The 17165-nt window shown below is 32.4% G+C and overlaps 4 protein-coding genes across 12 annotated transcripts in view; 3 read left to right on the top strand and 1 right to left on the bottom strand.

Moving 5' to 3' along the window:
* Window positions 1-2574: 2574 nt before the first annotated feature.
* On the top strand, window positions 2575-6602 carry LOC118445093 (uncharacterized). Of its 2 annotated transcripts, none has more exons than XM_035874072.2 (5): window positions 2575-2965; window positions 4116-4547; window positions 4908-5468; window positions 5559-5895; window positions 6194-6602. In XM_035874072.2, exons 2-5 carry the CDS (start codon window positions 4341-4343, stop codon window positions 6316-6318), a joined length of 1230 nt encoding a protein of 409 aa, XP_035729965.1. In that variant the 5' UTR covers window positions 2575-2965; window positions 4116-4340; the 3' UTR covers window positions 6319-6602. The 2 variants fall into 2 exon arrangements, with proteins under 2 accessions (XP_035729965.1, XP_085511859.1); XM_085655733.1 differs by having other exon boundaries at window positions 2575-3307.
* A 271-nt stretch (window positions 6603-6873) lies between these two features.
* On the top strand, window positions 6874-8810 carry LOC118445099 (small ribosomal subunit protein uS15-like). 2 transcript variants are annotated; one of them, XM_035874078.2, is made up of 4 exons: window positions 6874-7101; window positions 7245-7293; window positions 7505-7632; window positions 7933-8810. In XM_035874078.2, exons 2-4 carry the CDS (start codon window positions 7271-7273, stop codon window positions 8235-8237), a joined length of 456 nt encoding a protein of 151 aa, XP_035729971.1. In that variant the 5' UTR covers window positions 6874-7101; window positions 7245-7270; the 3' UTR covers window positions 8238-8810. The 2 variants fall into 2 exon arrangements, with proteins under 2 accessions (XP_035729971.1, XP_085511860.1); XM_085655734.1 differs by having other exon boundaries at window positions 6892-7293.
* Window positions 8811-9321: 511 nt separating this feature from the next.
* On the bottom strand, window positions 9322-10389 carry crok (crooked). The gene is made up of 3 exons (XM_035874077.2): window positions 10231-10389; window positions 9833-9994; window positions 9322-9752 (listed from the first exon to the last, which is right to left on the bottom strand). Exons 1-3 carry the CDS (start codon window positions 10295-10297, stop codon window positions 9523-9525), a joined length of 459 nt encoding a protein of 152 aa, XP_035729970.2. The 5' UTR covers window positions 10298-10389; the 3' UTR covers window positions 9322-9522.
* A 5523-nt stretch (window positions 10390-15912) lies between these two features.
* LOC118445092 (coagulation factor X) overlaps window positions 15913-17165 on the top strand; it is a 17433-nt gene continuing 16180 nt past the window's right edge. The window contains exons 1-2 of one of the 7 annotated variants that reach the window (XM_085656078.1): window positions 15913-16384; window positions 17012-17165. The exon at window positions 17012-17165 is cut by the window's right edge and continues 745 nt beyond it. Coding sequence is in view for 1 of the 7 variants with exons in the window: in XM_035874069.2 (XP_035729962.2) it covers window positions 16455-16505 (51 nt within the window). In the remaining 6 variants the exon portion in view is untranslated. Of the gene's footprint in view, window positions 16587-16823 lie in introns of all 7 variants that reach the window. The other 6 variants (XM_085656077.1, XM_085656075.1, XM_085656073.1 and 3 more) reach the window with 6 other exon arrangements.

The following is a 17165-nucleotide window of genomic DNA, read 5'->3' as shown; positions in this document are numbered from 1 at the left end:
ACCCTCGAACGATATCACACCAACGAAGAATATCACATCAACGAATAATGTAACAACGCTTTTTGCGTATGCATAATACACGAGACGTACGACGTAATAACATTTGTAATTTGTGTAATTTACATTGTCGATACTCGCGGGAATATCCTTTCGATCGGGTAAACTCGCGAAAGGGGAAAACGTTTTCGACGTTTTGACATCGCGTGCGCCATGGCGGTAGGCGAACAGCTGATCCAAAGGCGGGATACAGCGTTACAGAGGTGATAATTAGGGAGAAAGAGACAGAGAAATACGGCATGGGTGGTAGGTAATATCGAGTTAAGACGCGCCATCTTCCTATCGATTTTATTATATTCGATATCTTGCACCCTCTATGGCGCATACTTTAAATTTGTATATTGTATACTACCGTGACGATAATTAAATATAATATTATTCGATTTCTTTTCAATTCACATTATTTATTAACAATTATTCGCGAGAATTAAAATCAAATTCAATAATTTCGTTTCGAACGTTGGTTAAAAGTATTCAAAGTTAACAGACATTTTTTAATTAATTTTATTTAAAATAAAAATAATATAAATTATTATTCAAGTAATAATTTATAAGATACGATAATTCATATCAAAGCCCTTGGATCAGTATGAGCTCAACGAAAAAATTGCACTTGGTACCGTAATTCGAGTTCCAGACAAAGCGAAAATCCAGAACATAAACCAAGATAAGCCCCACCAATATCGACAAGAATTTGCATTCAACGTGAACACGTACGTACATACATTCTCAAAATGTACAAACGTATATGGTACGTGCAACTAAGCCAATGCGTAAACATAGTAGAAACGATAACCCTCGGCATCTAAGCAACGTGGCAAATGTTGCTGGCACGGCTTCTTTGTGGTTGCTACTAAACCAAAATTATAGGACGAGACGAGTATAAACCAGGTTAAAATTTTCTCGGTGAATAGAAAAAGTACGGAAGTAAGTTTGAAAATTATTTTAAAGGACGTCGTATTTTTTTTTTCTTTTTTTTTTTTTTTTTTTTTTTTATGATATAAGTACGTAAGCGTATATAAGAATGAGATACGATCTTTTATACTACTAATAAGTATACTGTCATAAGTTAGAAAACGTTGGCATAGACCATGAAGGCTGTGAGAATATTTCGTCATAAAGGAAATTATAGCTAAGTATCTAATGGTTAATGAAGTACAAAACAAACTATAATTTATTTATAATACTTGTGACATTATCAAACGATAAATGTCACATTTCAGTCAAGAGGAAAACGGAGACGAAATCCTTAGAAATTTATTCTCGTCGTTGGAAACGATGCATCTTCTTGACAATTCTAAGGCACGACACGACAAAGACAGGTACGTCTTTCAAACTCGAAGGTCGATCAATCTGTCGGTACTATCTTTGCTTATCTCACGTACAATCGATATAATTTTCATGAGGATAGATCTCGAATCCGTTTAATTAAAAATAGTTCATTAATGCGTTCCTTTTAGGCGTCAAATTACTCTATTTTTTTCTTTTCTGTTTCTTTTTTTCAATTCATTTTCTTCTTCTATTTATGTTACGTAAAAATTTTTTTTCAAAATTTCAATCATATTACGCCACATATTGATGTTAATTGAATTAATGACTTCAAATAGAAAAACAAAGCATATGCTCATTCGATATTTAAATGAAATCGTTGGTATGCATTATCATTAATGCAATACGACATACCATAGGTGCATTCCTTTCTATTGCTTGAACAAAATTATTATGCGTTCTAATTAAATTCTTTCTACGTAAATATTGATCTTCTTTGCATTTAAATCTTTGTTTGATTATTCATAAGGAAACATGCGTAAAAAATGCGAGAAAAAATATTATTAATTCGTTCATTGTTTTATTTTCGACCTTATTCCAAGTGACGCTGGTTCTATCGCGAAATGTTACGGGCTTGGAAACGATGACACACTCTCATTCACGTAGCGTAGTTCCTCGTGTATTAGTGTAGGTTTTACGTCCACACGAATACTCGAAGCTTGTATGCACGCAACAGGCGGCATCGCACACAAATGAACTTCGTAATGACCGTACAACGTGCGGTAGAGGCGGTTTTCCCCCACCACTTCAATCGTGACTAAAGTATGCGTTAGGTCTGTACTTAAAGATATAGACACCATGTATATGACACCGTTAGTACGTTAGAAAGCTTATTAATAATTTATCGAAAGATCTTAAATAAAACAACGAGTCATCTATATTTTTTATACATGTTATACATATTATTATTATTATCATTATTATTATTATTATTAATATTACAAATTATTATTTAGCAATTAAATAGAAAATTGTTGATAAATAGATTACAACGAGACTAGATTATGTTTCTAATTTAAAAAGTATATATATATATATATATATATGAGAAAAATTTTATAAAAATTGTTTTGTAACACAAAATCGAAATATCAAATAAAAATTGATTTTGGGCCTGATATAAGCGCCTTAATTTCGTCCGTCACTGTTACGAGTACCCAGTTGGTCTCTTATAAAGAGAACCCACGCGTCAACTCGGGCCGCATACCACGGTGGCGCGTCTTTCTCGAACGTGGCCAGTAAAACACGTAATTGCTTTCAATTCGATCCACGCGCACGTTTCATATTCTCGTCATATTCGTTATCAGTGTATTAACGAAATTTCTTGAAGAGTGCTCTGTGACATTTGTGTTTATCGTGTTCTAAAGCTAGCCAGCTAGGCAAACAATCAAACAAGTAACCACGATGTTCAAAGATCTTGAGCGTGGCTTTGAAATCCGAACGATCGTTCGTAGATCGGATCAGAGTGGCCGATGAAAGAAGAAGATCGTTGAAATACTTTGGTATATCAGGTGGTCAGAAAATAATCATGGAGAGTGTCCTCGAATAACCTTGAAGATTACACCTATGATCAATACCTGTACGATGGTCTTAAAACTTGCTCTAGATAATTTCTTCCTTCTCTTTCTCTTTCTATTACGTTAATTTAACGAACGAAAGAAACTACGTCTTTTGTAGCGAGTCGCTTGGCAACTTAAATGATACCGTTTACAACGATCAATTTCATCGATCCTCTTGATCTTTGAGATTGTCGATGATCGCGGATAAGATATTGATATCTAATTAATATTTTAATCTTTGGTAATTCCTCCAAATGGAAAAAGTTCGTGCAAGTTTGATAGTTATTTACAAACCACTTTTGTATACCTTTCCGATCAATAGCTATACCTGAACCGTGGGATACAAATTGAAACAGGTGGAGGTCAGTCTGTAGGGTATAACTTTTTTTCGTTGTTGTTGTCTTGAGAGAAAGTCGGACCCAAGTTGGAAATACACCCAACGACGTATCTTGAATCGTTTCAAATCGTTGTTGTTGTTGTTGTTGTTGTTGTTGTTGTTGTTATCGCATTAATGTCAATGTACTCTTGGTTTAAGCTCGTTCTCAATTATTAATATCATATATAGATTTATCGAACATTGTTTTAAACGATTGAATTAAAATAAACGTGATAATCGTGATTATAAATTAAAATGATCAACAATTTTCTTGTTCTATCTTTATTTGATAATAAATGTATATTTATCGATCCGTAAAACGAAAGTATTAATAATTAAGCATTATACACGTATATATATATATATATTGATTTCGTTAGTCAGCCATAGAAACACGTTTGCTATTTTATTTTCTTTTATTTTTCTTTTATTTACTTATTTATTTTTATTTTTACTTTTTTTTTATTTTTTTTATTTATCTGGATTAATTAAACATTAATGCTTATGTAACTTTAATTTAATCGGACTAATAGAAAAAGACAGTTAATAAAATATTTAAGATTAAGATTAGAACGTCTAGAAAATGAATGTTTAATCGTGCATAAAACGAAACCCACCACGTTTTTACAGTTTGATCGTAATAATTTATCACAGTATAAAGATAGCTACTATAGCATCGTATACGTCGAGATATTGATATTCCTTGGACGAAGCGAAAACGCATCAATATTCTTATTCGTCTACGTAAGAATATAATTGTAACGAACATTGATAATAAGAAAGATACTTTTCAGAGAACAACACCGGATGTCTATCTTCGGTAGTAGACCGTTATCTGAACGAGCAATCGTTGAGACTCGATAAGAGTTAATAACGATTTAAAAAGAAAAAGAGAGAGAGAGAGAGAGAGAGAGAGAGTGAGAGAGAGAGAGAGAGAGAGAGAGAGAGAGAGAAAGAGAGAAAGAGAGAAGAAAAAAGAAAAAACTTCATCATATCGAGTTCTTTACGAAAAAAGCAGTATGGCCTTGGCAAAGATCAGGAGTTTTATCGACAATGGCTTGAAAACTGTGTCGACGCCTTTGGATCGTACCGTCAACTTAGAACCGGAAGTAGGCGTCAGAATCATTCATTCGCCAAATGAAAAAACTCTCTGCGTAACCGTCATTGGTGCAAGACACTTACCGCAAAATTTTGGCTTCACCAGAGTCAACAGTTACGTCGTCAAGGTGAAATATAAGAGAGCTCATGATATCCATGGTATTACGTAATGATAGCAACGAGAAAATGATCATGTCCACTCGAGAGATTATTGTAATTTAAATCTTTCATATTTCTTTTACTTTGCACGAGTTCCGTTTCAATATATACATATATACAAACGTATATATATATATATATATATATATATATATCGATCTTTTTACGACTTCATTTATCGAAGCTATTATCGACACACGACTTTAAAACCGGTATTGACGCGTGACGACGTAAAGAAAACTTGTTTATCTTTTCCTTTTTTTTTATTTTTCTATCGTCGTCAAAATCGTACTTCCGAAGATTTCGATATTAAATGATTTGAGTTTTAGGTGAAGCTAATACCAAGTAAAGAAAAATTCGAGACAACTTCGAAAAACGAATCGTGGCCTCAATGGAACGAGGAATTCACTTTTCATTTACGAAAAGAGACAAAGATCAAGTTTGGTAAGTCGAAGGTCGTAGAGGAAGAAATAAATGGCTCGAAATTCATCGTAGTCACGCTCTATGCCATTCTCGAAGACAAACCGTTGATAGCAACGGAAAAGAAAGAAGCTGATAAAGAGAAAAATTCGTCACCTGCTAAAGACAGCGGTAAAAAGGGTGGTAAAAAGGGACAGGAGGGATCATCGAATGATCATCAGGATTCCTGTAAGAGTAAGATATTTGGTCAGTTTTTTAGTACAGGACAGGATAAAAATTCAGACGCTCAAATCAGCGAAAGGAAAATCTTCGACAAAAGACGAACCGTCGGTGCAACCACGATATCTCTAGATTTGAAAAACTTCATAATAAAACCACCAAAATCGAAGCACGCCAGTGACGTATCAACTGGCGACTTGTGGAGACCTCTCAGACCGATTAGCAGTGGCATTTCTATTACCGACGATAAAGTTAGATTCTAAAATGCATAAATTTTATATTTTTAATATATCTAATAAATTTTTAATTTATTCTCACTTCACAAAGCTTTTCCATTACAGAAAGAAAGTAAAAAGGGCAAAATCGAGTTGTCCCTTTGCCTTGAAAAAACAGATAAAAAGGATGATAACTGTGGACTCCTCGTGTTATGTCTTCATCGTCTGAGATGTTCAATACAGACAATGCACGAACACGAAGTATTGAAGGGACAAATGTACCTGAAAATGTCGGTCATTGAGAGCGGCAGGATAACACATTTTTGGAAGAGCGATCGTTTTGCACCTTGCGTTTCGATGAAATTTTCACCTGACATGGCTAGGGTCGCCGCAGAAAATCCTTATCAGGGTGCTCTCAAGGATGTGAGCTTCGTCATAAAATACGTTTCGAAAAATAAAATGGGTACGATCGTCGATTGCTATAATATAATTCTGTTACGTCCCATTTCGAGCACTTCGTTATAGTTCGAAACGTTGTCTCTACTTGGCACGATTTGATTAATCAAGTTAGCTAGCTAAGAGTTAAGCAATAAGGTCGAATTAAACTACGAATCTTTACTACGTTGAAATATAATTTTATGAGGTCGACCTTATTAATCTTATCAATTATCGAAAGAAATTTAACTTAAGTAGATGTTAATTGATATGTTAATGTACATTTTTCCTAATCGATTTTTCAATATACCATTAAATCGTTTCAGGTAAGAAAACGACAGTCGGTCATTTTGCTATCGGACCCGACGTTGGTGGCCCTTATGGCGAACAATGGAAACAGGCTCTGGCAAAACCAGGACAGCAGATAACGAAATGGCAATCATTCGAGTAATAATGCATTCGTCCGAATATAACTTTTTTTCGTTCCGTTATGTTCTCACTTGCCGCAGATAAATTTTCTTTTGGTATTCGTAGGAAAAAAAAAAAAAAAAGAAAAAAAAAAAGAATTGTCGACATAACCAATACGAATACGAAATGTCTATTTTAGTATACTAAAAATATTAACCGTCCACTAAAAATATAATGTTTAATAAAAAGAATTAGATTAAGTTTGTTCTGGTGACAGTAAAGGCTGACTGATATATTTTCTACAGAAATCAGAATTTAAATAATAGAATACTCTTGCTGTGATTCGATTATTTTTTTCACCCTTATCTTCAAAAAAAAAAAAAATAAATAAATAAATAAATAAATAAATAAACAAGCCGATACCTAAATAATTATAAACATATTCAACGACATTTGATTTCTTTTTTTTTTTTTTTTTTTTTTTTGACTACTAAACATTTCAAACGAAGTTTTTCTCCTTTTATAACATATCTCGTATTACGACGTTACATCGAACGATTTTATAAATTACACATATATTGTTTTTACAATAAAATTAAACAAATTAAATCATTATTTTTTTTATATTACATACTTACACGATATTGGCAAGTTTATCATCCGATGTATCGTAGTATGGTCAAAAGTAGTTCCTGATTTAACCGCGACGGAGTAACAATGTGGTGATCTTCTAGGGATTTTTAAAATATCACTAATATTACGCAATCACGTCTCGAAGAGAGAAACGCTTAAAGAAGGAACGCTTAGACAAAGAAATCCTTTAAGCGTAAGTTCTAAATACAGAGCGATTTCTTTGTTCATATTACAATTTATATGTCATCTCAGTTCATGTGTGAATTATAAAAAGAAATCTCATTGATTGTTACTGTTATCTTTTGTCGAATTAAACGAAGTCTATTCGCTGCGTAGTCTTTCGATTTGGAAAATTTGCCATCATGGGTCGTATGCACGCACCAGGGTAATGTAATAATATAATAATTATTATAAATAATAAGAAAATATTATTGAAATTATTCTTTTACAATAAATATTTTATATTAATTAAATCATAAATATCGATAAAATTATTAGGTGATAGCTCGATTGTTTTATTTTTCATAAATAATTAAGATATTTTTTTTTATATTTTTCTATTGCTTCAAGATAAAAATCATTATCGCTTTCCACAGGAAAGGTATATCCCAGTCAGCTTTACCTTATCGTAGAAGTGTACCAACTTGGTTAAAGTTAACTCCTGAAGATTGTAAAGAACTTATTTATAAACTAGCAAAGAAAGGATGTACTCCATCACAAATTGGTAAATTTCATTAGAAATTCTTTATCAAACTTTTGGATTTATTTTTCAATTATTTTAAAGTTTCATTAACATCATTCTTGTTTATAACATAGAAAAAAAATCGAAGAAAACAATTTAGAATTAAATAATAGAATTAAATGAGATAATCTATCGGCTTATCTTTTTTATATGTTTGCAAAATGAAAATGTTACGATGCATTTCGAACGTCAATTATTCGATTATAAATTGCTATAAATTTTATATAATATATATATACATATATATATATATATATAAAATATAAACTTTATATTTCCTAGGTGTTATACTTCGTGATTCTCATGGAGTTGCCCAGGTAAGATTTCGTACGGGGAATAAAATACTACGTATTATTAAAAGTATGGGCCTTGCTCCAGATTTACCGGAAGATTTATATCACCTGATTAAAAGAGCAGTTGGTATTCGGAAACATTTAGAAAGAAATCGCAAGGATAAAGATAGTAAATTTCGATTAATTCTTGTTGAATCGAGAATTCATCGTCTTGCAAGATATTATAAGTCAAAGGGTTCACTTCCACCTAATTGGAAGTACGAGAGTTCTACAGCCAGCGCTTTGGTGGCTTAATATAGTCTGTTTATTAATAAACAACTTTCGTGTCGATTTATGTACATTTGTAAATATATTCTTTTCTTTTTTTTTTTTTTTTTTTTTAATTATTTTTAATCGATACTAGTCCAATCAGACTGCCATTTATGACAATCACTTTTTTACTGTAGTAAAAATATATTTCGTATTATATCAAATCACCAAAGTATTGATTAAATAACTTTTCGATTAATAATCACATACAATCGACCGAAAATTATAAATTTTTATCTTAAATCTTTTGTCTGTATAAGAACTACTATACAAATAATATTAACACAATATCATTAACATAAGCATAATTTTCAATAATCGATGAAAAACGAGCTTTAATTATAATCATCAAACTTTTATATAAATTGTTGTCACATATTTATTTTATATTAATATAATTAATATAATTGTAGAATTCGTAACGACTAAATGACAATGCCAAAAAATAATTATTTATGATCTTGTAAAACGCGCGGAACGTGTATTTTTCATCCAATATTGTATAATAGGCGTATTTCTATTTTCATATTTATTTTACTATAATATATATTATTTTTATTGCTTTATTTTGTCAAGGTGAAATACTACTATTGGAATACACGATATTTGCACAGAGAATTATTTTAAAACTCGATATATTGTTAATAATATATTTTCTTTTATGTATTTTATTTCTTTTTATCTTTGTTTTATTATCCATTCTATTACAGAGATATAAAATATTTGATAGATATAAATCTTGGACAGATTATTAATTGCTTATTATTACACAATATTATCAACACTGCTAGTGTGATATGCATTACAGGTAGTCTTGTAAGAAAATAACTTTCTTACAGGAATGTAATATATATAAATAAAAAAAAAATCTTTCACACAGTTTCCAATATTACTAAGTTAATTTGCATCTATTTGGACGGCATTAACAGTCTTAATTAAAATTATTCTGATTTTATATCAGATATACGTTAATCTTGTTAGATCTGTTTGTACTAATGATACTGACATGGAAAACAATGTTTTAAGTATAGTTTATAATATTTGTAAAAAATATAAAAACATTTTTGGTATAAAATATTTATAAAAAGATTGTGTGTACGAAATAATAGATTTTAAAGAGATATTATGCCACGAACTCTTTGTAAATCTTTAAACAGATACATCATCGTTGCCCGTAAGTACTAATTACTTATTTATGTTACAAAGGCACTTATAAAAGTTTTAAGTTACTTAATAATTCAGATCTTTTCATTAATTTTGGCAATGCTTTTTAAAAAATATGAAGTACATATTCTAATGAAATTATCATTGTAAGTAAAAGTAATAGTAAACTTCCATGATCCTTAGATGCTGAATTACAGCCATCCTTACTATTGCAAGTACAATATTCCATAAATATGTTATATGTTCCGGTTCTCATAAGACAAAAGCGTTCATCTCCCGCTATTCCCGGCTCACCCATGTAAGCACAACTGCGAAAATATCTCCATTCCCCATTGACTATATATATATGTGCAAATAAAAAAATATTTAAAAAATATTACAACTAAGAATAGAAAAAATACTGTAATATATTTCACCTTTCTGACGTATTTTACGACACATGGTTGGTCGTACACCTGGTAAATGTTCTAAATCTGGTTCTTGCTTACAATCTGTGATTGGTACTGTAGAATTATCAAAAGGATCCGCACATTTTGGATCGGAATCGGATCTGCATACCCAACATTTTATTGAGAAACCTAGAAAATTTAAATATTTATATATATATATATATATATATATATATTTGTATATATATACTATTATGGTTAGATAGGTATATACTATTTATGGACGTGCATTGATTAATAATAAAAAATTAAAAACATATAAATTATTAAAATACATATAATTGATTGATAATAGTAACTCATTTATAGGTTATCTCATATATCTAGAGAGATAAATATTTTTCTATTAAATATATTATCTTCACCTTGTTCAATGCAGCAAGTTAAGATAAATAGAACTGTGATCAAACGAATTATATTTTCCGAACTCATTACGAATAAAATAATATAATTCGTACATTCAAACAAATAGAAAAATGACACGCCTTGAACTAAAGACGCTAAACGCGTAGTACGAAAGAGAGATTACAGGTGGCGTTCAAATCTTTCAACTTCGAACTTATATCGTATTAGTCATACTTGTTGTTTAGATCATTATCTTAAGACATAAGTTAGTTCATCACATTTCGCCCGAAGCGTATTTGACTTTAGAGACAGGTATCGACTAATTTGTAGTTTATATCGTGATATAAACTACAAGCTCGAACAGCGTAACATTGTCTTCTCCATGCGTCTATCGTATCAATCAATAAACAGTATAGGTTATATTTTTCTCATATGTGACATAACAATTGGATTAGTATTAATTAAAATAAATAGTGTTAGTACATTATTGAATTTATACTTATCATTATTCGCAATAGATATACACGGTAAACATTTATTATGTGATATAAATTCATAAAGGATAATAAATCTAATTGATACATAATTTAATGAATATCTATTTACCGTATCAAATGTTATTTCATACAAATACATATGTATTTCCATTTCTACTTCGTTCTTTTATCATTATTATTACTATTATGATATTATATCATATATTATTACTATTGTAATAATAATAATACGATATAAAGAGAATTAATTCTACAAGAGGAATTATGATCAAAGAAAAATAAAATAAAAAATAGTGTTAGCTATTTTGTTTCATAAATAATGTGAAAACGAATTAACGTTTTGATTTTTATTTAAAATAAGATATTATATATAAGTATACATTCATTAATTATTATTATCAATCGAAAATAATCGACAAAAATCTTAATTTTAATATCAAATTTATATAATTAATATTTGTCCATAGAATTCTATTATATTCAATTTATTTATCTGTTGAAATATTATTGACGATGTAAAATATTAATACTTCAATTTTTTACTTGGTATTAAATCGAAAAGATTTTGAAAGTTTTGTAATTAGGATAAATACTTGTATCCTATAAGATTTCGATAGATCGCAATTATTATCGATCCAGGTCTCACCACATGGAGGTTACTGCATTTGCAGATCCACGGGTTAATGGTTACTCTATTCTTAAATTCTCGTTTGCTAATTAATCTAATCGAATTTTCGAGCAAATGAAAGGTAGACATATTAAATATCGCTCCACCCAATCAAAATTAGAATATCAAACTCAAGCTCGATTTTTCCTTAATGAGAAAAAGAAATCCAGCGAAAACTTCATTGCCAAGAGCCTTACATTCAAGATTTATAAATAACAAATTAATAAGAATAAATAGAAATGACAGAGAACATAAATGAAATTTTCTATTATATATCTATTATATTTAATCATTTCATGTATCGATATATTTATAGTAATAATAAATTCTATAAGTTATTCAAGAAATCTATGATATGAGAGATGAAAATTTTTAAGTATTTCAACTTTATATATTAAAATTATTTTAAGTTTTTCTCACGTTCTCTCGTTTTTTTTTTTTAATGTTTAAACGAATGTACTATTGTTTAAATATTAATATATTATATATCGTATAGATTATAGAGATCGTTTGAATCGTTGGAAAATTATTAAAAGTAATATTTGATACAATTCATCAATATTACAGATCACTTCAATTATTCTATTGATAAAAAGAGAAAGAATTAATAAATTAAAGAAGAATATATATATATATATATATATATATATATATATATATATATAAACGAGGAATAGAAGGTTTATAGTTACGTCAGTGATTAGATCGTATTACTTCGGCTTGAATCGAGTCACGTTGTCGTAGAACCGAAGTAGAGCCGCACCCGTCAAGCGGTTAATTTCATTGCACGTTTCACGAAGAATAAGGAAGGCAGTAGTGTAAAGAACAAGGAAAAAAGAGAGAAAGAAAAAGAAAAAACCAATGTGAGGAATGTACGTTAGCTAAAAGAAGCCATTAATTAATAGAGAAAAATGAAAAATATCGAATGTTTGTATGTAACGATAGTAAAAATATTACAATATTATTTCTATGGTAAACATAAGTGACAAAAAAATTACAAGTCGCAGGTTGATAGTAAACCAAAAAAAAAAAAAGAACGAAAAAAAAGATAAACAAAACGTAAAAGAAAAAAAATGAAAAAAAAAAAGAATAAAAATATTTATCCATTATTCTATGACCGAGAGATAGGAAATAGTATACGAAATTCGAAAGAGGAATCAAAGAGAATAGAGTGTGTTTTCTCTGTCTGTTCGACAAGAGAAGAAAAGAAGAGTGAAAGAGGGAAAGAAAAAGAGAAAGAAAGAGAGAGAGAAAGAGAGAGGGAGAGGGAGAGGGAGAGAGGGCTGATCTCGGTATAGGCGAAGGAGGATCGAACGCAGGTTTCGCGGGTGGTCCATCCTTGGAAAGAAGGCACAGTCTGAGAGTCGGGGAAACATTTGAATGCTATAAATAAATATAAATAAATTGATTTGCCGACATTAGCATAAGTAGCCGGGGGAAGAAGAGAGTCTGAGATCGTCTTTCTACTTTTCTCTCCCTCTCTCTCTCTCTCTCTCTCTCTCTCTCCCCCCTCTATATATCTATCTTTATCTCTTTCTTTTTACGTCTTCCCCCACTCTCTTACCGGTTGAAGTCGCGGACAGTGATTTATACGCGATGTCCCTTAGGCCGGCGCGGCATTCATGCGACCAAGAGTCGTTCCTTTAACTTAAAAGGATGCAAGGACTACGGATGCGGACGGGCGTCTGTCTCGTCTCTTGAAGTCACGCGCGTGGGAATTAATTCCGCGATTCGACGGGGATGGAAAGAACTCTGAAGGGATGCTGGAAATACAGAGAGAGAGAGAGAGAGAGAGAAAAAGATCGATTCCATCTTTCTCTTTCTTTCTTCTTTCCTTCGTTGTCGTATCGATAAAACGAAAACAAGTATTACTATGCGGCTTGTAACGAGACAAAGAAACAGTGCCAGGAGCAAACTCAAAGGAAAGTGAACTTATCTTGTGTTAACTCACTACTCCATCGTAAATCCTACAATAATCGGACTAACTTTTTAATTTTCCTTTTTCATTAAGCGGTCGCTCCACCCTATGCCTATGCAATTCACCAAACCTCTTCAATTTTTTCTCTTCCTTCTTTTCTTCTTTTTCTTTTTTAATTTTTCTTTTATCTCCTCCCTTCGTCGTCTCTTCTCATTCTAGTTACCGATTCGCAATATCTACTTAGTTAACGATGCAGAAAAATACTTTGTGCTTCGGAGATCAAGCGTGAACGATTATTCGAACGTTGTTTGATAAAGTGTTAGATATATGTACCTACGATGGATTGTTAATAAAACGATCGTTCAATCGACATTGACTTCCTTTGAACGTAATTAATACACGTCGAAGGAGTACTCGATCTTGTTCTCGTTTGTAAAACACACGATCGTTATAGAAATACCTACGAGCTTTTTCTTTCTTTCTTTCTTTCTTTCTTTCTTTCTTTTTTTTTTCTTTTTTTGACCACCCACCCCAACGTTAAGATCAAACACGTCGTCGGTTATGCAAAGCCTTTTAGGAAATATGTCGATCGACAGGGACGGAGAAACGTCCGTAGTAAAAGTTAGAATTTCTTTTCTTTTTTCTATTCTTTTTTTTTTTTCTTTTTTTTTTTTTTTTTTTTTTTTTAACTATAAAGTTCGTCAATCGATAAATTTTATTTTATAATGAAAATTATCGCACTGATAAGGGATCAAACCGAATAACGGATCTTTAGCTATCGATTAGATACACCTGTGTGCCGTTACGCGTGACTAAGAACAAGGCCGAATGTTAATTATTATAATTATATATATGTGTATATATATATATATATATATATATATATATATATATATATATAAATAACTCTGGTAATCGAGAGGATATATTAACGAATATAAGATTTCATTAAACGGCAAGGAGATAGATACACGTGTACGCGAGCGTAATAACATGTTAGGAAGAAAGTAGCATGATCGGCTTAGCGTCTGAAATTACGGGTAAATGATTTAAAATGTCCTCTCGCACAACAAAACAATTTTATAAATCGATATCGGTTGGTACGCCTCCGAGCTGCTTTCGAATGCAACCGTATCGTTTCGTGAATCAGCACACCACTTAGGCTCGAAAAACGGCTCTCGTTTCACGAACAAAATCACCGGCCCTTAAGAGGCGTGCACCAGTCCTTATTTTTTTCCAAAAAGCGAGTAATTTCGTGCAATCTTCTGCGAGAGCGAGGCGTGGCCCGACCACAGGGATATTCCGGTAGGTAACTACTTTCTATGTATCCATCTGTGTGCTTATCCATGTATATCCATCTGTCTATCTATTTCAGTTGTCTGTATATTTATTGTCTATGTATGTATGTGTGTGTGAGTGTGTCATTAACCGAATCCTTCGAGTGACCCCGCTTTGTCCTTCCATTCTTCGTTTTCTCGCGTTTGAAACTTTTACGCGTTGCATTACCGAGAAAATGTATTATAAAATTGTCACTGTTAAAAGCGAACGGACGCTATGCAAATCTAATTGTAAGTGAATGTCATAAAAAGTGCCTCATAGTGCGCATAACTATGCCCGCATATATAATTTTTATGCGAGTATGAAAGCAAATGGCAATTTCTCGGCAGTGTCTTTTCCTCTAATTACATCGTCAATTTAAAAAGGTATAACCATGAAAGAAATTCGTAATCGCAGGGGACAAGACGGGACGCCGAGTCTGAGATGGTCGTTCGAAGGACTGCGTACATATCTTTCTCTTTGAATGTGTGTGTGTGTATGTGTTTGTTTGTTTTGTATGTGAGCGTGCGCGAGGAGAAAAAAAGAAGAAAGAAAGAAAAAAAAAAAAGGGTCAAATCGAGAGAAGTGCAAAAAGAATACGTTGACAGAATGAAATGTTTGTCTGGTGTTTCTTAGCGGGATGGGAACTAAAGTTAGACGTCATCGAACGATCGTCTAAGTTATTTCTAGAGACGCCGTCACGTATGTTCCTTCACTGGGTTTCTCACATATCTTTTATTGTCATACGAGGAGGGGAGCTGAAAGTTCGAGTGACCCAGATCGTCGTAGACTAGTCGATGGAGTATTAAAACGATGGATCACGTGGGTTATCATATGTATTGTTCTCGATTTGTAGAACTTAAATGACGATTATTATGAAAAATCGTATCAATCATATATTCCTTCATAGTTTTATTTTGCATAGATTTTTGTCGATCGTCAATTGAACGTGTAATAATGTTGTTCAATCGTTCCAAAAATTACCTCATATCGATCCTTCGTATTTATATTCAAATGTTTACGTCTATCAAAGGGATCCTTTGATTTAGATAGAAAAGAGAGAAAAAGAAAGAGGGGGAAAAAAAAGAAAAGGAGATAGACAGAGAGAGAGAGAGAGAGAGAGAGAGAGGGAGAGAGAGAGAGAGAGAGAGAAAGGCGAGGGAAAAGGAAGAAGAAAGCTCGATGAAGCGCGTGTCGCACGAGTACCCCCATCGATACCCCACCAACCGAAGACTCGCCGGTAGAATCACCCTCCGCTTCCGTAGCTGACTCTGAACGACGGCAGCCAACAGCCAGCCAACAGCCAGCAGCCACTCCTCTCAGCCTCCGTTGATACTTACTCGCGCGTGTATCTCGTCAGTCGGCTCGGAGCCACGTGCGTGTGCTCGAGAGTGGCTCTCGTCGTGTCGTTCGAGGCTTCCACGAGGCTTCTCGACCCTCTCCTCCTTCTCTTTATTTTCTTTTTTTTTTCTTCCTTTCTCTTCTTTTCTTTTTTCTTTCCTTCTTTCTTTTTTTTTTTTTTTCTTTCTTTCTTCTTCATTTTCCCTTCATCCGTCGTCCCTCTCTCTCTCTCTCTCTCTCTTTTTCTCTCTCTTTCTCCGTTACTCCTCTTTAAAACATCGTATGTGCCTCGACGAACGATCTCGTCTTTTTCTTCCTATTTTTATCCTTTCCACCATCAACGATCAGTGACTTTCAACGGATCAAGGAGAACGTCAACGATCCCTCATTGAGAGAGAGAATTCCCACGTTTCTTTTAAAGAACGAAAGAAAGTGTAAGGATTTAAAATATTTGGTGAAAACCACTGTGGATAAAAGCTCCAGTAGCAAGACCCGACGAGACAGATGGTGTCGGTCGAAGGGACTAAAAATATCATTCGGTTCCGCGGTAGGAACGTGAGTATCTCTCATCTTCCTCCTTTACATTTCACTGGAGGATTTCTCTGACTGACTGGAGGAGAAAAAGATAGCGATATGGTATCGTGACTACAATGTCTTTGATCTTACTTAAGCGCTTCTACGAGAGAAAGAAAGAGAGAGAGAGAGAGAGAAAGAGAGAGAGAGAGAGAGAGAGAGAGAGAGGAAAATCGTCCAGGAAGTAACGAATACGTCGAGTCAACGTCGAAATTGAATGACTCAAATCTCTGATGAAAAATTGTTCATATTATTACGTCGTTAAAATATATACGTCGTCTTGTTTGTACAACGTTTCAGATAACAACGTCTATCTATTTATCTATCTATATATCTCAATAGTATACATGACTCCGATTAAACATTCAGACAACATTTTTTTACAACACTCTAATCGAATATCAACGAACGAAAAAGAAGTGTGTGTACGCGTGTGTGTGTGTGTGTGTGTTTGTACAGATAATAAACCTTGATCTTCTTACATGTAGATTTATTTTAAGTAAAACATTGACGTTAAATATGTATCAAGGAAAAAAGAATTGGCGCATTGAGAAATTGTTTTTCATCTATTTTTAAACAATTATTATATCGGACTGGCGTATCTGCTTTCAGCAATATCCGAACATAGCAAGAGAAGTTTGC

Source organism: Vespa mandarinia, chromosome 3 (genome assembly GCF_050613455.1).
Source record: "Vespa mandarinia isolate Hongniang chromosome 3, ASM5061345v1, whole genome shotgun sequence".
Lineage (NCBI taxonomy): Eukaryota > Metazoa > Arthropoda > Insecta > Hymenoptera > Vespidae > Vespa > Vespa mandarinia.
This window is presented reverse-complemented; position numbering and strand designations above follow the sequence as displayed.